The sequence below is a fragment of the Phodopus roborovskii genome, unplaced genomic scaffold (assembly GCF_943737965.1).
Source record: "Phodopus roborovskii unplaced genomic scaffold, PHOROB, whole genome shotgun sequence".
Taxonomy (NCBI): Eukaryota; Metazoa; Chordata; class Mammalia; order Rodentia; family Cricetidae; genus Phodopus; species Phodopus roborovskii.
In genome coordinates this window covers 2,619,431-2,639,355 of record NW_026126470.1, presented here as the reverse complement: position 1 = coordinate 2,639,355, position 19,925 = coordinate 2,619,431, and the positions used below count along the sequence as shown (strand labels likewise).

Here is a 19,925-nt window from a genome sequence, read left to right as displayed (position 1 = left end):
GTGGGAAGGATTTCTGTCCCAGAAACGTCAAACTGTTAATTAGTTTCTCTGAGCTACAGTCTATATTTAGCAAAGAATATACCCCCTCCCCCATGGCATGAATGAACATCTCAGAACAGCTGGGGACAAAAGAGAAGAAAAGTCACCCCATAGGTCAATGCTCGAGTGACTTCTTGATTTGCTCCGTGGGAGATGAGGCCTCATCCCTCCATAATCTTATACCTCTTGCCTGGCCTCAGAGGTCAGAAGTCTTTTCAGCACTGAAAAAGTTATTGAAAAAATTATGCTGCTTCCATAGAAAGGACTTCAAATATGTAGCAGCTCTATTTTCATCTACAAGCATCCCTTCTTCTGGTCAATAGTGATGGCTGTGAAAATGAACTCTTGAGCATTAAGTGAGATGGATGGAAGGAAGGCAGGAGGTGAGTGCAAGAGACTCAAGACACGTCAGACAGTGAAGACTGAAACCAATCGAGTCAATTTCAAAAGTTGTTACATTTTTCTAGGATCTCTATACATGAGAAGAAGGAATACACATGAAAACACAAAGTGAAATGCCTTCTGTTTTAGTTTGTTCCTCAAATATTGTACCAAAATTCTGAAGTGAGCAGCTCTCCTATAAAGGCCCTTTATACAGTATTTGCCAGTCCACTGATGTGTGGGGACACTTACTAAAAGATAATGGTTTGAAAGGAGGAAAAAAAATGAAACCTTTTGGGTACAGTAGCAAATACCTTTATTTCAAGTACTTGGGAAGATGAAGTAGAAAGGTCTTCGTTTCAAGGCTTCCCTGGGTGCACAGCAAGATCCTATCTCAAAAAAAAAAAAAAAAAAGAAAAAAGAAAAAAAGAAAGAAAAAGAAAAAAAAGAAAGAAAGAAAAAGAAAAAGAAAGAATCTCTGCAGCATGGCACAGAGAAGAGGCAGAAATGAAGGTGGCTGTGGTTTGCAAAGGAAAGTCTCTTGTACTTGGAGATGTACCCTAAAATAAAAGAGAACTTTGTGATTGAGTTACAGTAGCACGAGAGAAGGTAGACATCACAGTTTGTGTTTGTAAAAACATGTTTGTAATCTCCATAGATCACAATAGCACCTACAGCTAGACTTCTTGGCATCGATCCACAGAAAGAAGAAAAGAAAGAGAGGAGGAGGGGAAGGAAAGGGAGAAAGGAAGAGCAAAAGGAAAGAAATAGAAATAGGGAAGGAAAGAGAAGGAAAGGAGAAAGAGAAAATAAGAAAGAAGGAAAGAGGGGGAGAGAAATGAATGGATAACCAAAAAAAAAAAAAAAAACAAAACCCTGAAATAAATAAAAGTACAAGATGCAATCCAAAGCCTTTTTAAAAATGAGTTTATCAAGGTAGGGCTGATTATGAAACAAACGAGCTAGATAAATGGGAATGACCCCATGCCTTAATTGCAATCACAGTGTTTGCTGTGTGTGTGAACCTCATAGTTTAGGAAGATTGCAATTCCCTCTGTATGCAGTGAAAACTTAAGTGTGTGTGTGTGTGTGTGTGTGTGTGTGTGTGTGTGTACCAACACTGTGAGAAAATAGAGTATCTTCAGCAATTTACAATTCTGCAATAACAGTATGTTAAAGGTGACATAGAAGGCTGCATTCAAATGATTTGGTGTAAAAAAAAAAAGCCACATTTTTAAAAAGAAGTGAAAATAAAATGTTGATTCATTTCTTAATTTCTGAATTTAGGAAAACAAATCAAACATCTCAAATAAAGAAGTTAAAAAAAAAAAAACATGTAAGTTTCACAGGCGAACACAAAGAAAGAAAACCACAACCACAGCCAACACCAATCACAGGGGTGCTACTTGTGGGCCTTTAGAAGACTGGCAGAAACTACATTTTTAACCTGTTTTCATGTTTGTCCAAGATCTTGAATGAGAGGGAGAGAGACAGAAAGAACAGAGAGAGCAGAGAGAGGAGAAAGAGACTTTATCAAGAAGTTCCCTTGAGTTCTCAAATTGATAAGACACTTGGTAGGTAAGAACACTTACCAGATTCAGCTTCCAACTTCAGTGATGGACCCAACAGCAACCCTTCTTTATTTGGATTACTATGAAGCTGCAGGCACAGACCATCCTGTCATGGAGACTCTCCCCCATGTCTCCTACACATCTGTCTTTCTCCCAATCTTTTACACAGCCGTGTTCCTGACTGGAGTATTGGGGAATTTCATCCTCATGGTTGCACTGCATTTCAAATACAGCAACCGAAGATTGATTGACATCTTCATCATCAACCTGGCTGCCTCTGACTTCATTTTCCTTGTCACGCTACCTCTTTGGGTAGACAAGGAAGCCTCTCTAGGACTGTGGAGGACTGGCTCTTTCCTGTGCAAAGGCAGCTCCTATGCCATCTCAGTGAACATGCACTGTAGTGTCTTCTTACTCACCTGCATGAGTATGGACCGCTACCTGGCCATCATGTGCCCAGCCTTATCCAGAAGACTGAGGAGGAGAAACTGTGCATATGCTGTCTGCGCCAGTGTCTGGATCATCTCCTGCCTCCTGGGACTGCCCACTCTTCTGTCCAGGGAGCTTACTCACATGGATGGCAAGCCGTACTGCGCAGAGAAGGAACCCACTCCACTAAAACTGATGTGGGGTCTGGTAGCCTTAATTGTCACCTTTTTTGTCCCCCTACTGAGCATTTTGACCTGCTACTGTTGCATCACAAGGAGGCTGTGTGCTCATTACCAGCAGTCAGGAAAGCATAGCAAAAAGCTGAGGAAGTCCATAAAGATCATCGTTATTGTTGTGGCAGCCTTCATCTTCTCCTGGTTGCCCTTTAATACTTTCAAGCTCCTGGCCATTGTCTCAAGGTTACAGCCAGAACACCAGTTTTCCTTGGAATCTCTTCAGCTGGCCATGGAGGTGAGTGGGCCTTTGGCATTTGCCAACAGCTGCGTCAACCCTTTCATTTACTATGTCTTCGACAGCTATGTCCGGCGGGCTGTTGTACACCGTCTGTGCCCTTGTCTGAAGAACTACGACTCTGAGAGCAGCACTGACATGTCAGACAGTCACCTCGCTAAGGCTCTTTCCAACCTCATCCATGCAGAGGATTTTGTCAAACGGAGGAAGAGGTCTGTGTCACTCTGAAGGGAGCTGTGACATTGCAAGGTCTGTCGGCACTCCTAGGAAGTTGGGTTTTGTCAGAAATGGAGAACGAAAAGATTGAAGATGACATTCATATTGCTTCATAAACCCAAGGAAGTGGTGAATTTTTAAGAATCCCCCTGAAGAGCTCCTGTGTTGTCAAAAAATTAGGCCACGTGCTGCATTTTCAGCTAAATGCTCTTACGTGGCATTCAAGTCAGCCAGGCAAAATACAATCCCCATTGTCCCTGAACTCATACACCTACTTCTTCATGTGTGTCAGCATCCCTTCAGACCCTATCAAGACCACCCACCCTCCTGTTCACACTGGGCTGTGTTGTGAAGAGACACTTTCATCTGGTAAGGACTGTAGTGGGATGCAGGATAACAGAAAAGCTCACTTGGACTCTGTAACTCACAAGTCCCTGAGTTACTAAGATGGATTCTAGTCCCTAGTCCCATTTAGTAGTCTATCTAGTGAGTCTTCATCTACCTCCAGCATTGGCTTTCATCCCAGGCCATTCTTGACAGCTTTGGTCTGGCAGAAAAAGTTCATGAAGATAAAGCCACTTTGCACTGTGTTTATGAACTGAAACTCACCTCGTCACCTGATCTGAAATATGTTAACAAGGAAGCACAGTGCAAGGTTTGACCTTTGCCTTGTAAAAAACAGTAGTAACAATACAGCTTATTATAGTGCTATGGTAACTGCTTTTTAAAGTCTTAATATGCTGTTTGTTTTCATTGCTTTTATAAAATAGAATTGGAGTTTGTTGTAATTACATGTTTTTAATTACCTGTCATCTAGTTATCAAATGAAAACATTATTACTAATGTAATTGAAGCTTGGAGGCTAGGGCCCACCCCCATGCAGATTATCACTTGGGGTTCTAATTAAAATGTTAGCATTGCACATTCCTTTAACAATTCTTTTGCTTGGTATATATAATTTCAAGATGCCATGGGATGTTCTGTATCCAGCCAAAGAACAAAAACTGTAACAGACATGGTACTAGTGTCTTACACATGCTTTCTCTCTCTAAGGTCTTACTGAGTTTCCTTACCTAATACAATACTTACTGAGTCAGCTTACAACCATATTAAAACAAAAACAAAAACGAAAATGCAATTAATGGTGTCAACAAAAGGCAAGTGGGCTATTGGAAGCTTGGGCTTTGATTCCAGAAAACATGGGGTTTTGGACCCATTATTGGCCTAAATGAATTACCTTTTTATTGCTAAGTGTTAGACTTAGAAATAAGAAAACATGGATTATTTTCAGAGACAAGCTTCTCTAATTTCCTCCCAAGTATCTCTTACAGTAAGAGAAATCTCTATTGGCCATGTTCTTATATTGAACCTATTTTGAAGCTGAAAGTATACATTTTGGTTTGACAAAGTATTCAATTTGTTTATTGTTATTCACTGTTACAAAATAAAATATTATTTCCTTTTATAAGTACTTTTCATATTAAAATATTATAATAACATCAATACCAGTAGCAAACATATAGCTATATAATAGATTTGTTGTGTTTATAGAAAAAAAAAAGACTGTGTAAACCATAGCAAATAAAGTTTTGTGAGAAACTTCAAAATTGAATTCAAAATAGTTGAACAATTCTTCAAAGCTCAAGAAAAAGCAGAACACAGAACATCAAGGGTAAATTTTTATCATACAGAACAATGAAACACCTTAATAATCATTAGAGTCACTATTTTTGAGAAAATGCTTCTAAAAACGTAGCCAGCTGAGAAAGTCATTCGAAGTGATAAAAGCTGAGCTATTACTATAAGCACATTCATTCATGTCCAGTCTTAACTGTTTTGACAACCAATATCAGAATCAAATAAACAACACACATTGTCAAGAATTTTTAGAAGATAAATCTGACACCCTAATACATTGTCTCTTGCAGGTTACACCCAAGATTGGTAAAACAAAATAACAGTAATAATCTGAGATAATAAGATAAAGTTTCTTGTTTTCATTTACTTAAGCTATTCTATGTCTTTAATAACAAAACCACAAATATACCAATGTTCAAAGCATTTCTGAAGTCCTTTTCTTGAATTTATACCCAAAGAAGTGCACCATTAAACCCTTGATAAAGTGTTGTCTGATCACCAATGATCAGTTTTCAAATAAATGTAATGACGGCAGGCACAGTCCCAGACACACATCTGAAGATTCAGACTAACCTGATGCTTCTTGAGATTCGTGTGATCTGTCCACTCTGACATGTCAAATTACTTCTGTGATGACCATAATAGTAATGAGGGAAGCTATGCGAATGACTGAAAGGCATCTGTCACTGGGGTTGCGAGCTAATTCCTTTTTTTATAATGCAGAAAGCATGGTATGTGGTGGTGGGTGGAAGAAATCTTACCCTGTGATTCATCTCAACCCCTCAAATCACTCTCCTTCCTTGCTGACAATCTCAGAAGCGAGAAATGACTTGTCTGCTGTGTCTAGCCATAGAAAAGAGTAAGCCTCAGTTTTTCTGCAGAGCTCATTCACAAAAGTCAAGCAATACTAAAATAACTGTAAGTTTATTTTTAAAAGTCATGCCACTGCCTGCTAGCAGGACGATGGCCACAGCCTTGTCGGATTGTAAGAGCCAGACAGTCATTCAAACTGCTGCACTATTTGCATTTTTTACCTATTCCAAGTTCCTTTGTCTTTTGTAAATGTAGTTTGAATTTTCTTCTGCAAACTCCTGTGATCAGTTGCTTACTTTAAGTCATTTATTATTTTTTTTTATTGAAGAGAAAATAATTAAGGCTAGAGTTTATATAGAGTTGTCCAGAGGGAAGATCCTTCCAATATTTTGGTTTTATTTTGCAGATTAAAAAGAAAATCTACCTTATAATGAGTTGCCCTTGTTTCTAGTTATCTTAATCATATCCATAATGGAGCTGTATTTCATATCTGAATTGAAATTGGAATTGTGTAATAAAAGATGACTAGAGAGCCCCCCAAACCCTACTTTAAATGTCTAGTACACCAATCTATTAAAATGGGTTCTCAGAACACAGTGAATTGTCAGTCCAATAAAGAATCTACTTACTACATATATTAAGCTAGTATGCACAAGATTTCTAAAGACCAAATGTAAAATTATCCTGGGACATTTCACATTTAGCACATTTGGCTATATGTGATTAAATTGAACTACAGTCCAGTTAAACAAGTGTCTATTCAGAAGACATGGAATACAATGTCAACCTAATTTTTATGATTTGTTGTGTATCTTTAACTGATGTTATCAGTCTAACTGTTCTTGGTTATTTTTGTTTCTAATTAAGAAAGTTTAATAACTAACTAAAAAATTCATCTTTATCAACAGTACTCCGTATTTGTCAACATTGGTAGTAAAGTTAATAGTTTGTTAGTGCTTATCAATTCTTTTTAGAAAATATTTACTTTCATCTCATTACTCACTCAAAAGAAGTATAAAATATTCTCCAACCTAGCATGTTTGTGATCTGTGTTCCAAAATGCATCCTTTTGTTTGCCCTTGATTATGTATAAGGCATGAACTATAAACTGTTTGTACATCAAATAAATTTTATGCATAAAAATGATTTAACACTAAAGACTACCTTTTGAAATTTTTTCTCTGCTAGTATTCAGCAAACTCAACTTTGCTCTGTTCCTTACAAAGTACAGACCTCTGCAGTTAATGGAAATCATCACATATCCTTGAATTTATCGATTCCAGAATAACATAATCAACTCCATGAAGTGTAAAAATTGGAACAACTGTCTGGATTATAGAAAATGAGCCTAAATGAGGTGTCAATCCTAAGTGTAGAGCCTTACTCTAGCTAAACACTGAGCCAAATTCCTGGAATCCAGTTGCAGAGAGGGAGGAGTGATGAGCAAAGGGGTCAAGACCAGGCTGGAGAAACCCACAGAAATTGCTGACCTGAACAAAGGGGACCTCATGGACCCCAGTCTGGTAGCTTGGAAACCAGCATAGGGCCAACCCAGACCCCCTGAATGTGGGTCTCATTAGAAGGCCTGGGCAGTCTGTGGGACCTATAATGGGGCAACCAGCATGTAACTGACCCAGACCCCCTGAAAGTAGTGTTAATTAGGATGACTGAGCAATTTAAGGGGCCTCTGGTAGTGGATCAGTATTTATCCCTAGTGTACAAATGTACTTTGGGAGTCCATCCCACATAGAGGGGTACTCCCTCAGCCTAGACACATGGGGGAGGACCTAGGCCCTGCTTCAAATGATATATGACAGACTTTGAAGACCCCTCCCATGGAAGGCATCATGATAGGATAAGGGTTTGTGGGAGGAATAGGGTAGGAGGACGGGAGGGTTTGGGAACTGGGATTGGTATGTAAAACAGGCTTGTTTCTGAAAAATGCACACTCGCTTATTATGTACAGCTGTCATTGCTTATTGCTTCAGATAATAGAGGGCCGACTTGTCACAACTCAGTCTTCTCCTGAGTTGTGACAAGTCCCTCAAGGAAGTTTTTACAATGGCATGCCCAATGAAAAGACTGTCTCTGTCCTTAAAACTTGTGTTAGACTCTGTAGATTATTTTAAACACAAAAAGAATTCTGATCAGTTTTCCAATTATTTTCAAAGGACAAACTGAAGAAGTGCGCAGTAGAGCATAAAGGCACACCTCTAACCCCAGCACTCGGGAAGCAGAGGCCAGCTTGGTCTATAGAGCTAGTTCCAGAACAGCCAGGGCAGTTACAGAGAAACCCTGTCTGGAATAAACAAAACCAAACAACAAATAAATAAATAAAAAGAAAGAAAGCAGAGAGAGAGAGAGAGAGAGAGAGAGAGAGAGAGAGAGAGGTGCAAAGCAAACATTTCTGAAGAACTTTCCAGATTCCATGACTGGGTAAGATGCCCTCTCACTTGCCCTCAGTCTCCAGCAAAAACAAAACTAACAGCTCAGGTAGAGAAGTGGTAATGAGAAACGGAACTCTGCCTGCGGTTTCACTTTTGAAGCAAAAATACAAATTCGCAGGGCTTGAAGGCAGATGGAAAGGGCTTCTCTGTTTGTAATGAAGAGGTTCAGGAAGTGCAGAGCTGACTCCTATATTACCAAAACTAGTTTAAAATGGGGAAAATTTGCCAAGAGTTGAAAGAGTCCATGCAGAGCTGTACGATACATGAAGGATCAAGGATTCAAAGTCAAAGCCATTTCATCTCCATAATTAAAACAAAACATACTGGCAATAGTCCTGTGAAAAAATATTCACACAAATAACCAAAGATGACCATAGTAACGTAACAAAACAGGTTTACCTGTAAAACCGGCCATCATTTCTACATTAAATACTGTTTGGCTGGGGTTAGAACTGTGCATTGCAAGGGAGGGTTTACTGGACATCATCTAAGTTTTCTAAATGCAATTTAGAAAACTCTATCAGGGACAAGTCCACTTATAGGATTGGACGCTGGCAAACAAATATGGACACATCCATGGAAGGACATGAACAAGGAAGTTTCTCCATATATGTTTATTGCAGCACTGTTTTAGAAGTAGAAAAAAAAAGAAAACTTACATGTCCAGAATTGACTAAATAATGTTACTATGCAGTCACGAGAAAATATTCTGAGACCTTTGTCAGGCACAAAGATCCTGTACCTTATCAAGGAATACCTGACTCCTTCAAAGCAACCATTTGAGAACCATCGTGTTTTCACAAATTTTTAAAGGTGATGGTTAACCCAAAGCTCAGGCACCCCTTCATTTTATATTAGCACACTTAATACAACTCTATTGATTTATGTCTATCTCCCAGAAAGAGAGAGTTCTTTTCTAATCCTGTACCATGAATGGGGACTGGAGAACCATCTTCATTTTTGAAAATCCCAGCCAGGCAGGGGTGGTGTGCACTGTTAGTACCAGCACTCGGGAGGCAGAGGCAGTCAGATTTCTGTGAGTTTGAGGGCAGCCTGGTGTACAGAACAGATGCCAGGACAACCAGGACTGATACACAGAAAAACCCTGTCTCTAAAAGCCACACACACACACACACACACGCACGCACGCACGCACGCACGCACGCACGCACGCACGCACACAAAGAAGAGAGAAAGAAAATCTCATCTCCTTTTCCCTCATGAACTGGAACTAAACCAGAACATCATTACTGAAATTAAAATGAAAAATTCTTACAACTGTTTCAAATATTAAAAGCTTATGTTTCTCTTGTTTGTTGATTCCTTTTGCCCATGATACATTGTGAGTATGAAAGGTAATGTGTACACTTCATTATACATCATTTGAATATTAGCTGAACATTGATGTTTTTTGGGCATACTAGCTGACATATGATTAACCTTCCCTTGACTTCCTTTGAGCCTGTATAACATATGCATTATTTAATGGAAGTAAGTTATTTATGATTGTAACTAAAAATAGTGACACCCAGTCACATGCACGACAGTAGTACTTCCGGCTATGGCTGGGCTGTTGCACAACTTTCCACAAACTCCAGGTATAGATTCCATATTTATGTTGCATACCTTAATAGACTATGAACTTTTGGGGGAGGGGTATTATGGAGATAAATAAGACAGATTCCAAAAAGGCTGTGAAAGCGCTATGCTGGAAAAGAATCACTTACTCACTGTTCCTAACAAAAGAGCAGAACAAACCCTACAAATCATATTTTAAAATTTCTACTGAAAGCAATGGATATATTTATCATTTAACTCTATCTAGTGATCAGGCCAGCATGTATCTGAAAAGTATTTAGACTTGTGGATCTGTGTGTTCCTCAGAAGTTCATGTAAGGCTTTAGCTGGTTGGTTAACACAGATATATATATACTCATAGTTAAGTCATAGTCACATATGAATATGGAAAGAAATTCCTAAAGATCTCCCGAGCCATGGTTGTGTTCTGAAGACCAGGAATGTGAAGTGGAAGCAAGAATTTCTGTCTTGAAAGGTCAGCAGAATTTCTTGGTTTTGATGACAAAGTGCAGAGTAGTCTACAAACATAAATCTGCCAATGTTTGAAATGTTCCATCAAACAAATAAAAAATAGATTGCAAATACTACAAACATGTCAATATGTAGAAAAATGTATACTAATCCTCTTCCCTCTTGCCTCAACCCTGCTTTCTGGAATAATGGACACTAGTTTGTACTGGATATGGAGGAGAAAACAAAGAAATATCTAGGGAGTGGGACCTGCAACCATCTCTGTTGCATATTTTTTATTCCAATCCCTGTCCCATGTGTTTTGTATGCTAGACATATTGTGGACTTAAAATAATTTCCATAAATGTTAACTATAAAAAGTTCATACTTCTAGTTTTTTACTGATGTTTGGTGAAGCAAAACCTAAAAGGCTTGGTAGGAATATTAATAAGTGTTACTGTAAGCAGGATAAAACATTGGGGAGGGAGGATCTATGTCTCTAGAGGACCTTTGACCTGTCAGGGAAGAGTCAGAATGTCTGTAGGCCCCTCTCTCTTCCTTCATTTTGGATGACCCTGTCAAGCACAGCCAGTGTGAGTGGATCAATTCAGTCAGTGGCCCATAGTCAGAGAAAGAAATCCCTCCATTTAATTCTAACTTTTCTGTAATTATTTCTGTTTTTGTGCTTGTCAGGTCAAAACATCACCAGTGGTTTTAAAGATGTCAAATGTTTATTTTTTTTTCTCTCCCTCATTCTATATGCAAAACACAGAAAATGAGAAACAAGAAACTGCTCGCATTTTTAGGAGGAACAGGCTTTTAAAATCTGTGTCAAGATCCAGTTAAATTCAGTTAGAGCTAATGTGCCAATTTTCAAATGGAAATTCAGTCCTGTGCATTTGTAAATTGTGTAACAACTATTGATTCTAAAATAGGCATATCTCAATGTGCATGACAGATAGCATTAAAGCTCATTTACACAAATGGTTACTGATTGCAGTGCAAACACTGCTCTTAGGGGAATTGTTAAGATCATCTAAGTCAGCCCACTCATTTTTCAAATGTGAAAACAAAAAGAAATGAAGAATTTACTCAGAATTTTGTTTTTCTTTTAAGCTAGAACCATGGATGTGTTAACAAAGGCTGTTCTAACGCTGGTGTAGAGTTTGCCTTGTTGGTAACATCCCCAGATCTGGGTGCCCTATGTGCCCCACACAACCATGGCCCTGCAAACTTCCCTAGTTATTGTATCTTTCAACATCCAATAGCTAGGGAGATAATGGCTAATGTGGAAGAGACCTTAAAGATCCAGGCTGTCCTGAGAAGTGTGTCCTCTGGGTCTTGGTGTTGTCTACAAGAGTGAAAACTCTTAGTCTAGAGGTATGGATCCTGTTGCCATCCGTGTTGAAAGTTCCAATTTTGAACTCAAAAGGAAGTTGTTGGCTGGTCTAGCATCCATTCTCATATTTTTTTGTTTTGTTCTGTTTTGTTTTTGTTTTTAATAGCAGTAGTTAAGGATTTGGGGACTCTCATCCTCAATCGCTTAACTCCCTGCACTTTCCATTGTTGCTAGTGTGCGTCAGTAAAACTTCAATCAATTCTCACCCACATGATAAAGCCTTAATAGACTTCGGGTCCTCCATACTTCTACACAGTTACCACAGGGCAAGCACGTAAGAGCCCCTCCCACTGCACCAAACTGAGACTCCTAGCCCTCCCCCACCCCCCCCAAACCCTCCCCCCTACCCCCACTTCCCCACACCCCTGCTGACCACAAAGGTGCCTGTCTTAAAGTTTACAATGTTTAATGTTTAAAAAAAAAAAAAATACTGAACCACCTCACTCAAAACAAACTAGAAACTCTGGGCCCTTGCTGGCAGCTGAGCCTGCAGATGAATCCATCCCGAAGTCCTTCCTGTGTCTATGCATTCTAAGTACCTGGACTTAAGAACACTCACTGAAGCCTATTTGTTTTAACTTTTACTGGAAACCCCAAGCAATCTAATTCATATTAGTTCTTAAGGAGTTCTGACAGTACTGTCTATAGTTAGCTGTACCTCAGTGTACAAGTTTTCAAAATATGTGCCTAACAGCACAAATTTAAAGAAAAGGTAATAGCTGTGACCCTGGGGAAGGACTACTCATAAACAAAGTTCAACAGAGAGATTGGGAGCATTTAACAGAGGATTGATGGTGTACTCAAAACATAACTTTCGTTTTTCATTGCTATCCAGTCCTTTAAGGATGTGCTCAGTAGGGCAATGTTCCTATGCAGATCTATTGACTAGTGCTTGTTATCTGGAAAGAGCTTTGACCCAGAAAACAGTGTCAACTTAGAAATTATAGAGCAACTCATGTGCACCCACTGCTCAAGGAAAGGTGGAATGGTGGAATAGGATTCCACTACCAGATTTTGTAAATAGAAAATATATATATATATATACATATATATTTGTGTGTGTGTGTGTGTGTGTGTATATATATATATATATATATATTTGTGTGTATAACATGATATATATTTTAAATGAATATAAGATGATGTTTTAGTGTAAATATTTCCCAAAGATTGCTTGAGAAACACTTAATAACAAAATGAATTTATTGTTATCTGAGGTTCAAATTCATCTGAATGCTATATTTTATCTGACAATCCTGTTTGAGGATGAGGAGGGAAGAGATGAAGAGATGGGAGTTTATAGTCCCTTCACGTTCTTTGGACATAGCAAACAGCTAAGGTGGGTTCATGGAACAACCACAGGCTTTTAACATTGCATCAAATAGACCTCTCCAATGCCAACTCTCAAGCCTTGCGTGGCGCTCCCCATTGTCCAAGGATGTTCACACTCCTTATTTAGAAATCTCGCATCATGCACCCCAACTGTGCTCTCCTCCCAGTCTTCCCATATCTACCCCATCCCCTGCAACCTCCCCCCTCCAAAATCAAAAAAAAAAAAAAAAAAAAAAAAAGTCCATTTTCTGTTGTCCACGTATTCACTGAAGCACGGTCAAATTGCTAGTGCCCAGCCCCACAGGGAAGAGTCTTTCTCCACCTTCATCTGCACTAGAAGCCATCAGCTGAGGAAAGTCTCATGGTGGCCAGAGCAGGGAGGGCCTAGCTCTCCCGCATCCATGCCACCACCAGAGTCCCAGTGTGTGGTTCACTCTTCTTTAGCTGCCGGCTTTCCAGCCAAGAAGCTCTGTCCATTCACCACCCTCTACAGCCCAGCCTTGGCCCCATGGGAATAAAGCATGCCTTCTTCACAGCCACACAGCAGCACACACCAGCCTTGGTCTAAAATGCAAGCGAGATCATTTTCTCATTGAAATTTCTTATGAGGAATCATCCAGTACCCAGTATACCTGGCTCACCGGGGAACACTGAAGCACCTGCTTGTTGAGCTTGGTAGAGAAAGCAGTGGCTTTCATGGTGGAGATAAAGGTATGTTCTCTGAGTTAGCTCACCTTCTACAGGGAAAAGAAGCCTGTTTTCTTCAGGCTGGATCTTGCCCTCACACACTCCATTTAACAAAAAGCATTTGACTAGATATAGTGGTGCACACCTTTAATCCCAGCACTCGGGAGGCAGGAGCAGGTGGATTTCTGTGAAAAGCCAGTCTGATCTATATAATGATTCCTAAGGCTAGAAAAGTAAAATGAAATAAAATAAAAAGAAAGTAGTGGCTTTATCCAGTGGGAAAGTCTAGGGTGCCATAGAAGAGCCTCATTCATTCCCTAGCAACTCTCAAGAAGCCCCTCTGTGTGCTCTACAGGGCTCCAAGCGTTAATGAAGATGTTCTCAGATGGTACGCTTTATCATCTGCCTCCTGTGGTTTTGCAACCCACTTGGGTATCTTGCATTTATTTTATCTGGATATCTACTTGAAATTTCAGATTCACATTCTGTTATATAGGTTTCTTTTCTGGGAAAAATCTCACAACTTTTAATATAGCATGACTAAAGTAAAACCTGGAGGAGGAAATGAAACACTTTCCCAGGAGGACTGTCTCAACCCTTGAATATTTATTAACAACACTTTCCCTATTTGAGAAATGCAAGGAATTTTAGGGAGTTTGATTATTAGAGGATTCTTGGCAAACCTCAATTCTCAATTAATACCTTACCAATTATTGCATGGACTAACAGATTTTTCTGTATTCTACTTTCAAAGCAAAATTGTTTTACCAACAAGTTTGTTTCTGTGGTTTATGGGCTTTGGTAAAGACTACCTAAGAGACCTGTGTTTTCTAGTACAGTAGAAAGAAATTGGACATAATTGATCAATTTATGAGAAGGAATGTGTAGGTGCTACAGTGACTTTTTATTCAAGGATAATTTTAAGAATTAACTCTTGAGTAGAGTATAGTCACAAAAAGGAAGATAAAGAGATGTATATGGTGGATTAATAAGGGAAAAATTATGGAATTAAGTGATTCTGTTTGGGAATAAAAGAGTAAGACTTCCAACATGTGTACAAAGCCATACAGAGGCAGTAGATTCACAATATTGATAGAGAAGTCGGTGGCTCTCACACCGCTTACCCAGATTTGACAGTCTTTGCTCCATGAATTTGTAGAATGGAATGTCTAGAGAGGACTTCTGTGGAAGCAACCCTACAGCCTGGCATCAGGAGGGGAAGCCCCCTGGATGCCAGCTTGAGGAGTAAAACTACCTAGCCCTTGCCATCCAAAATACCTGCCAAAGCAATTCTTTGCTGTCTTCTCTCTATTCAAATGGCATCCTCCATGAGGAGAAAGCAGAAGCAAGACATCCTCTGATGAATCCACGCTGCTTTCTGGTGAGGAAGGTGTGTGTGTGTGCAGCTCTGGTCTTGTATGATTCCTTAACTGTGCCCCTGGATGGATGTAGATACTACAGGGGAAACAGATCTAGGAGTTTGTTACTCATTATTCTCATAATGAACTGCATGAGAGACAGGTTTTTCTTCGTACACACTCAGTGTGGGTGTACTTACACACCCTGGCTAAACCCCTAGATTTACAACAGGAAGCGAATCAGCCCTCAAGCCCTCTCTTAAGTGCCCAGCACTGTCTCAGAAGGTCACCAGAGTCAAACCACCAGGGGCTTGCCATACACCTAGAGTATGAAAGCCTTGATGGAAGTTCTCCTCTAACTGGTATTTTCTTTCATTTCAGTGGGTTCTGTTCTCCCCAAAAGATTAAGCTGGCTTTTCTTCAAGTTCTGAGCTGGACTAAAAATTACACAACACAATGCTTCCACTCCCTCTGCCTCTACTCCACAGATGTGACGACCAACTGTGCTGGTGCCCCTCTGTGAGCAGATTCTCTATTGGCCAAAGGAAATTGGCTTCTTCTTCCTTCCTTATTTAAGGCAGGCCTTTAAATCCCTGAGGCTACCAAGGCTTTGTCAGGTTCTTGTGCAATAAACCATTCCCACACAGTAATAACTACCCCAGTAATTAGCCTTCTCCCAGCATGCTACTAAACCAGCCTTCTCTCTCTGTTCCTGTTCATCTTCATGTCCCTGAATTCAGTAGTCACAAATAATTAACATCCATCCTTCAAGAAGGTCATGCTGCTTGCTATAAATATTCCACAAAACAATGTGTCTTCTTACAGGCTTAGGGCTTACAACCTAAGCCAGTGTTTGTCAGCTTGCCTAATGAGATTGGGGTTCAACTGGGGTAGGGAGTATATAAAACATGAAGACGCTATTATTTGCTTGTCCTTTGCTTTAATACTAATCAAATAAAATCCTTTGCATAGAAGTGGTGAATTTTAAAACTGTCTAAGACATTTGAAGTAAAAACTTTGTCATGCACAATGTGTAATGGGTTATTTGGGAGAAGAATACAGATAACGACATGACAGTAAATTTATCCTTCATTTTTCTGTTCACAAATATAAAGCATTACAGAACCAAATATCAGCAAGACGTTCTGCATAGGTGTTTTGTATAGGTTAGAAATTGTTTAGAGGAAAGCCAACAGGTCACCATGTGAGTTAACCCTGGGTCTAAAACTGGTAGGATTAGGATGGATGGAGATGCGTCTGGTCTACCTTAAACCAAGTAATCTTAGAATATTGCAACATTCATATCTTAATTTACTCAAGCATATAACCATAATGCTACACAATCTAAACACTTTGATCTAGGTAATTTTAAGAAATTTTCATTAATAGAAAAAAAAAGTAAGCAATCAGGTTAGACTTCTACCTATTCACTTGACCAATACTGCTTTGGTCAAGTAGTTGGTTTTCTCTGTCTTGTGTACTGAGCTATGGAAGTTTCTTCAGTTTTAAAGGTTCCATTTTTAATGCTTTCTGTCAACCTTCCCAGTTTCCAAAGCTCCTGCATTCAGAGCCTCAGTCTATCCAGGATTACACGGTGAAATCCTCAGATAGAAAAGAACACTCTGAGATAGGCCTTATGGCTAAGGGAATCCAAAATGCCATCAGCTTGCTTTTTCTCCAAGGGACATGTGAACCTTGACACTAGTAAAAGATCCAGGCCAAGATCCTTCTTTCTTCTCTTGGTATGTGAACAAGCATCTCCTTTCTAAGCAGGTGACTATTGACAGGTCTGCTCTGATAAAATAGTTTAGACTGAGTCCCACTTAGAGTTACACAGCACTGTAGTTTGTTTTTCTCCTGGGGCTTAAGAGAGTTACTTAATTGCAAACCATTCCAAGCCTTTAAACAAAGAATGGTTGTAGTTTTAAAAAATACAAAAGCGTCAGCATCTACACCACATGGCAAGGGTTATGAAAACACCTAAACAAAGCTTATCTCGGGAGGAAGAGGAAGAGTGCAGCCTAAGCAGAGTTTTCTAAAATTGGACCTGTTCACCCAGGGTGACAGATAACTAGGAGAGTAAACACAGCTGCTCTCTTCTGTTGGAGATGCCTTTGTATGCATGATTATGTAGAAGCTTCCTTTAAAGGCCAAAGATCACAGATCCCTGCTTTTTATATCTCCAATCAAATACATACTTTGGCATTTCAAAAATTTTAGTGGAATCCAGAAAGCCAAATAAGAGGCAAGGACAGAGAAAGAGAAGGAAGCCAGAAGTGCGCCTGTGTTTTCTGGAGGAGCGTCTCAGAAGGCTTTTTCTGAAACCTCTTCAGCTACAGAGAAGGTGGGGCCAGCCTGAGCATAGCGTGCCATCCTTGAAGGGGTCCTTGGTGGTGACTCATTTCTTTTATCATTTCTCATGAAATCGAGAGGTGGTGGCCATCACTGGAGAGCAAAGTGTGACTTGGTGACTGATCTCATTACTTCACAGAGGAAAGCAATCACACGCAAGGACCAGAAGCTCCCCCACTCCTCTAAAAGCCCTACAGCTTTGTACAAAAGTCATTTCCACCCAAGAAGACAGGTGTCAAATGAAAACATAGCTGGGAAGAGAAGAATAAACATCTTTTTATAAAAATATAATGCTGGTAATGAACAATCAGGATTTTTCCCCTCACTACAGAATTGGTATTTTTAAAATTCTTTCCTTTTCTAAATATATCACTCCACTTTTAAATGTCCAAAGATCCCTCGTGGTTTACTTCATCTCAAATAGGTATAATTTTAATAGAGTGAGAAGACAAAAATATCACATGTCATCCATCCCAGAGATTGCTGGGGTTCAGGAACTAATACCTCAAGTATGTCACTAGGGCAGGCTGAAGACTTTGGGAGATGTCAGAACCAAGGTCTGAAACCTCCTGCCCTATTGTCCTCAACCTTCATCTCAGCCTTCTGGAGAAGCCCCACACTCCTACTATTTCTTTCTGTAGTTTGGATGCTTACCTGTTCTTCATATAATATCATGTTCTGTGGGACTTTGGTGCATTGTGGAATTCAAATCTGTTTTTTGGTTTCTCTGTTTTGTTTTGTCAGCCTATTGTCAGTTTATTTAGACTCCTCTATTAAAACATTGGTGGGCTGGGAAAGAGATATCCCTCTTCATCAGACAACAGTGAGCTAAAAAAAAAAAAAAAAAAAAAAAAAGGTATCTCTCCTGGGGCAGTGGGAGGAGATAGGCTGAGCTGACCTTCATAGGTAAGCACTAATGCTGTGCCTTGTACACTGGGGAAACAAAGGGCACAGCTTTTGTGTGTCATTTACTACAGTAAGATGGATAAAGGAACTACACTAAATATGTTCCAGGTGTATCTAATGGGGTCTTAAAACAATAAGGTAATTTGATCCTTACTCAGTTTTAGAGACCAGAAGGTGAACGTGTCAGGTTCAGGGGCAAGCAGAGACAAACTGGCAGACTCCAAGCAGACAGACCCCAGCGCAGGTTGGCTCCTTGCATGGTTCTGAGCCACTGTCCTCTTTGTGAGTAATAATCAAAATCCTGGCATCACTTCAGTGCATAAAGCAGGAGATAGACTTCTGGGCTCACCCTCATCCACTGTGCTGGGAAGAGGCTGGTTTACCTTCCACTTATTACTCAGGTAAGGAAAATGAGTCTTAGGGAGTTCTTAAAATCACTCATGCAGGAAGTAATCCAGCCATGAGCAGAACTCAAAGCCAGTGCCTTCAAGGTCTCTGCAAGTTCTGTGTATCCTCTTGACTCTGGAGGCTGCTCCCCTCCCCTCCTTAAGATCTGTGAGAAAACCGTAGGTCCCATCAACTCTTACACCCAGCTGAAGCAAGCGCTTTTAGTCAAGCAGGCTTATGGCTTCCTTCTCCCTAAAATGACCTCATCTTTTAGCACTTTAGCGCTTGAACCTTTCACCGGTCCTTTGCACTTTCAGGTAACAACAGATCTGAGGTGGTATTTTGGTGTGGTTTTAAGGACATTCTTTTTATTTTTTTTAACAGGAATTTTAGGCTCCCAAGAAACCTGAAGAGGATAGAGTGGTGTGCCGGTATCCTTGCTGTTAACTACAACCTCACTAGACCGTTAAATACACAACTGATGAACTTACACAGTCATGTCCATGACATTCAGCTGCAGAGAGCATCTTGGGGTTCCCATTTGGCGTTCTATATGGTACGCTTTTGGTCACCACCGTTATAGCCACAGAATAGTTTCACTGTGCTAAAAATCCTTTATGTTATTCCTATTTAAGTCACTCACCCATTGGCCGTTGATCTTTCTCACTGTGAAAGGAGTTACTAATGTTTTGTGCAAAACAAAAATTAGACCAGCAAGCTAGATGTCCAATGTAGTGTCTCTGCAACTTAGAGTCATGAGGATCACTTGAGGCCAACTTGTAGGATAGTTCAAGCAATGTAACAGATTTCATCTCACAATAATTTAACTACTTAGTTAATTTAAAAATACAAGATGGAGAAAGTAAGAGGAGAGAGGGCATTTAGTCCTGAAGTATGAAGTATTATACGGACAGGGGAACAGAAGACCTGAAGAGAAACCCCATCAGCGTTATACACGAGGCAAAGGCATATCTCTCTCTGTCCCATCCATCCTTCCATTTGGCTGAGGGTATAACATGGTGATTTCAAACTGTGTTTTAAGAATGACAACCCATATTGAAAGAAAAGCTCACGTTACACACAGTGTATTAAAATTCGAACATGGCTGAAGTAAATTTATGCTGGCCCGAAGGCTTAGTTATTTTAAAGAGTTTCTGAGCTGGTTAAAACTAAGGAGGAGGAAGAAAGTGGGTCCCCACCCCCTTGTGCTAAAATGCTTGTCTTGTTCATCAATGTGTGAGAGCTGGAAGAGACCAGCTGGCCTGGGGTATATGGGCAGAGTTCTTCATGTTTTAAAATTTTTTCTAACTACATCTATGACATCATGTTGTTGACTTGAAATTGGACATGAGGAAGGCACTCAGACCCTGGAAATTGGCAGGTACCTTAAGTCCACACTTTTGTTTGTTTTCATTGAGAACCAGTTTCTCAACTACCATTGTTGATAGGGAAGCATAAACTAGGAGATGAT

The 19,925-nt window shown here is 39.8% G+C and overlaps 1 protein-coding gene across 1 annotated transcript; it reads left to right on the top strand.

Moving 5' to 3' along the window:
• Nucleotides 1-1,997: 1,997 nt before the first annotated feature.
• Gpr15 (G protein-coupled receptor 15) lies at nucleotides 1,998-3,367 on the top strand. Its single transcript, XM_051191642.1, has one exon. It carries the CDS (start codon nucleotides 2,037-2,039, stop codon nucleotides 3,117-3,119), a length of 1,083 nt encoding a protein of 360 aa, XP_051047599.1. The 5' UTR covers nucleotides 1,998-2,036; the 3' UTR covers nucleotides 3,120-3,367.
• The last annotated feature ends 16,558 nt before the right edge of the window (nucleotides 3,368-19,925 follow it).

Bases quoted from the DNA above. Each gene is read 5' to 3' on its own strand.
- Gpr15 (XM_051191642.1), top strand. From the start codon at position 2,037: ATGGACCCAACAGCAACCCTTCTTTATTTGGATTACTATGAAGCTGCA.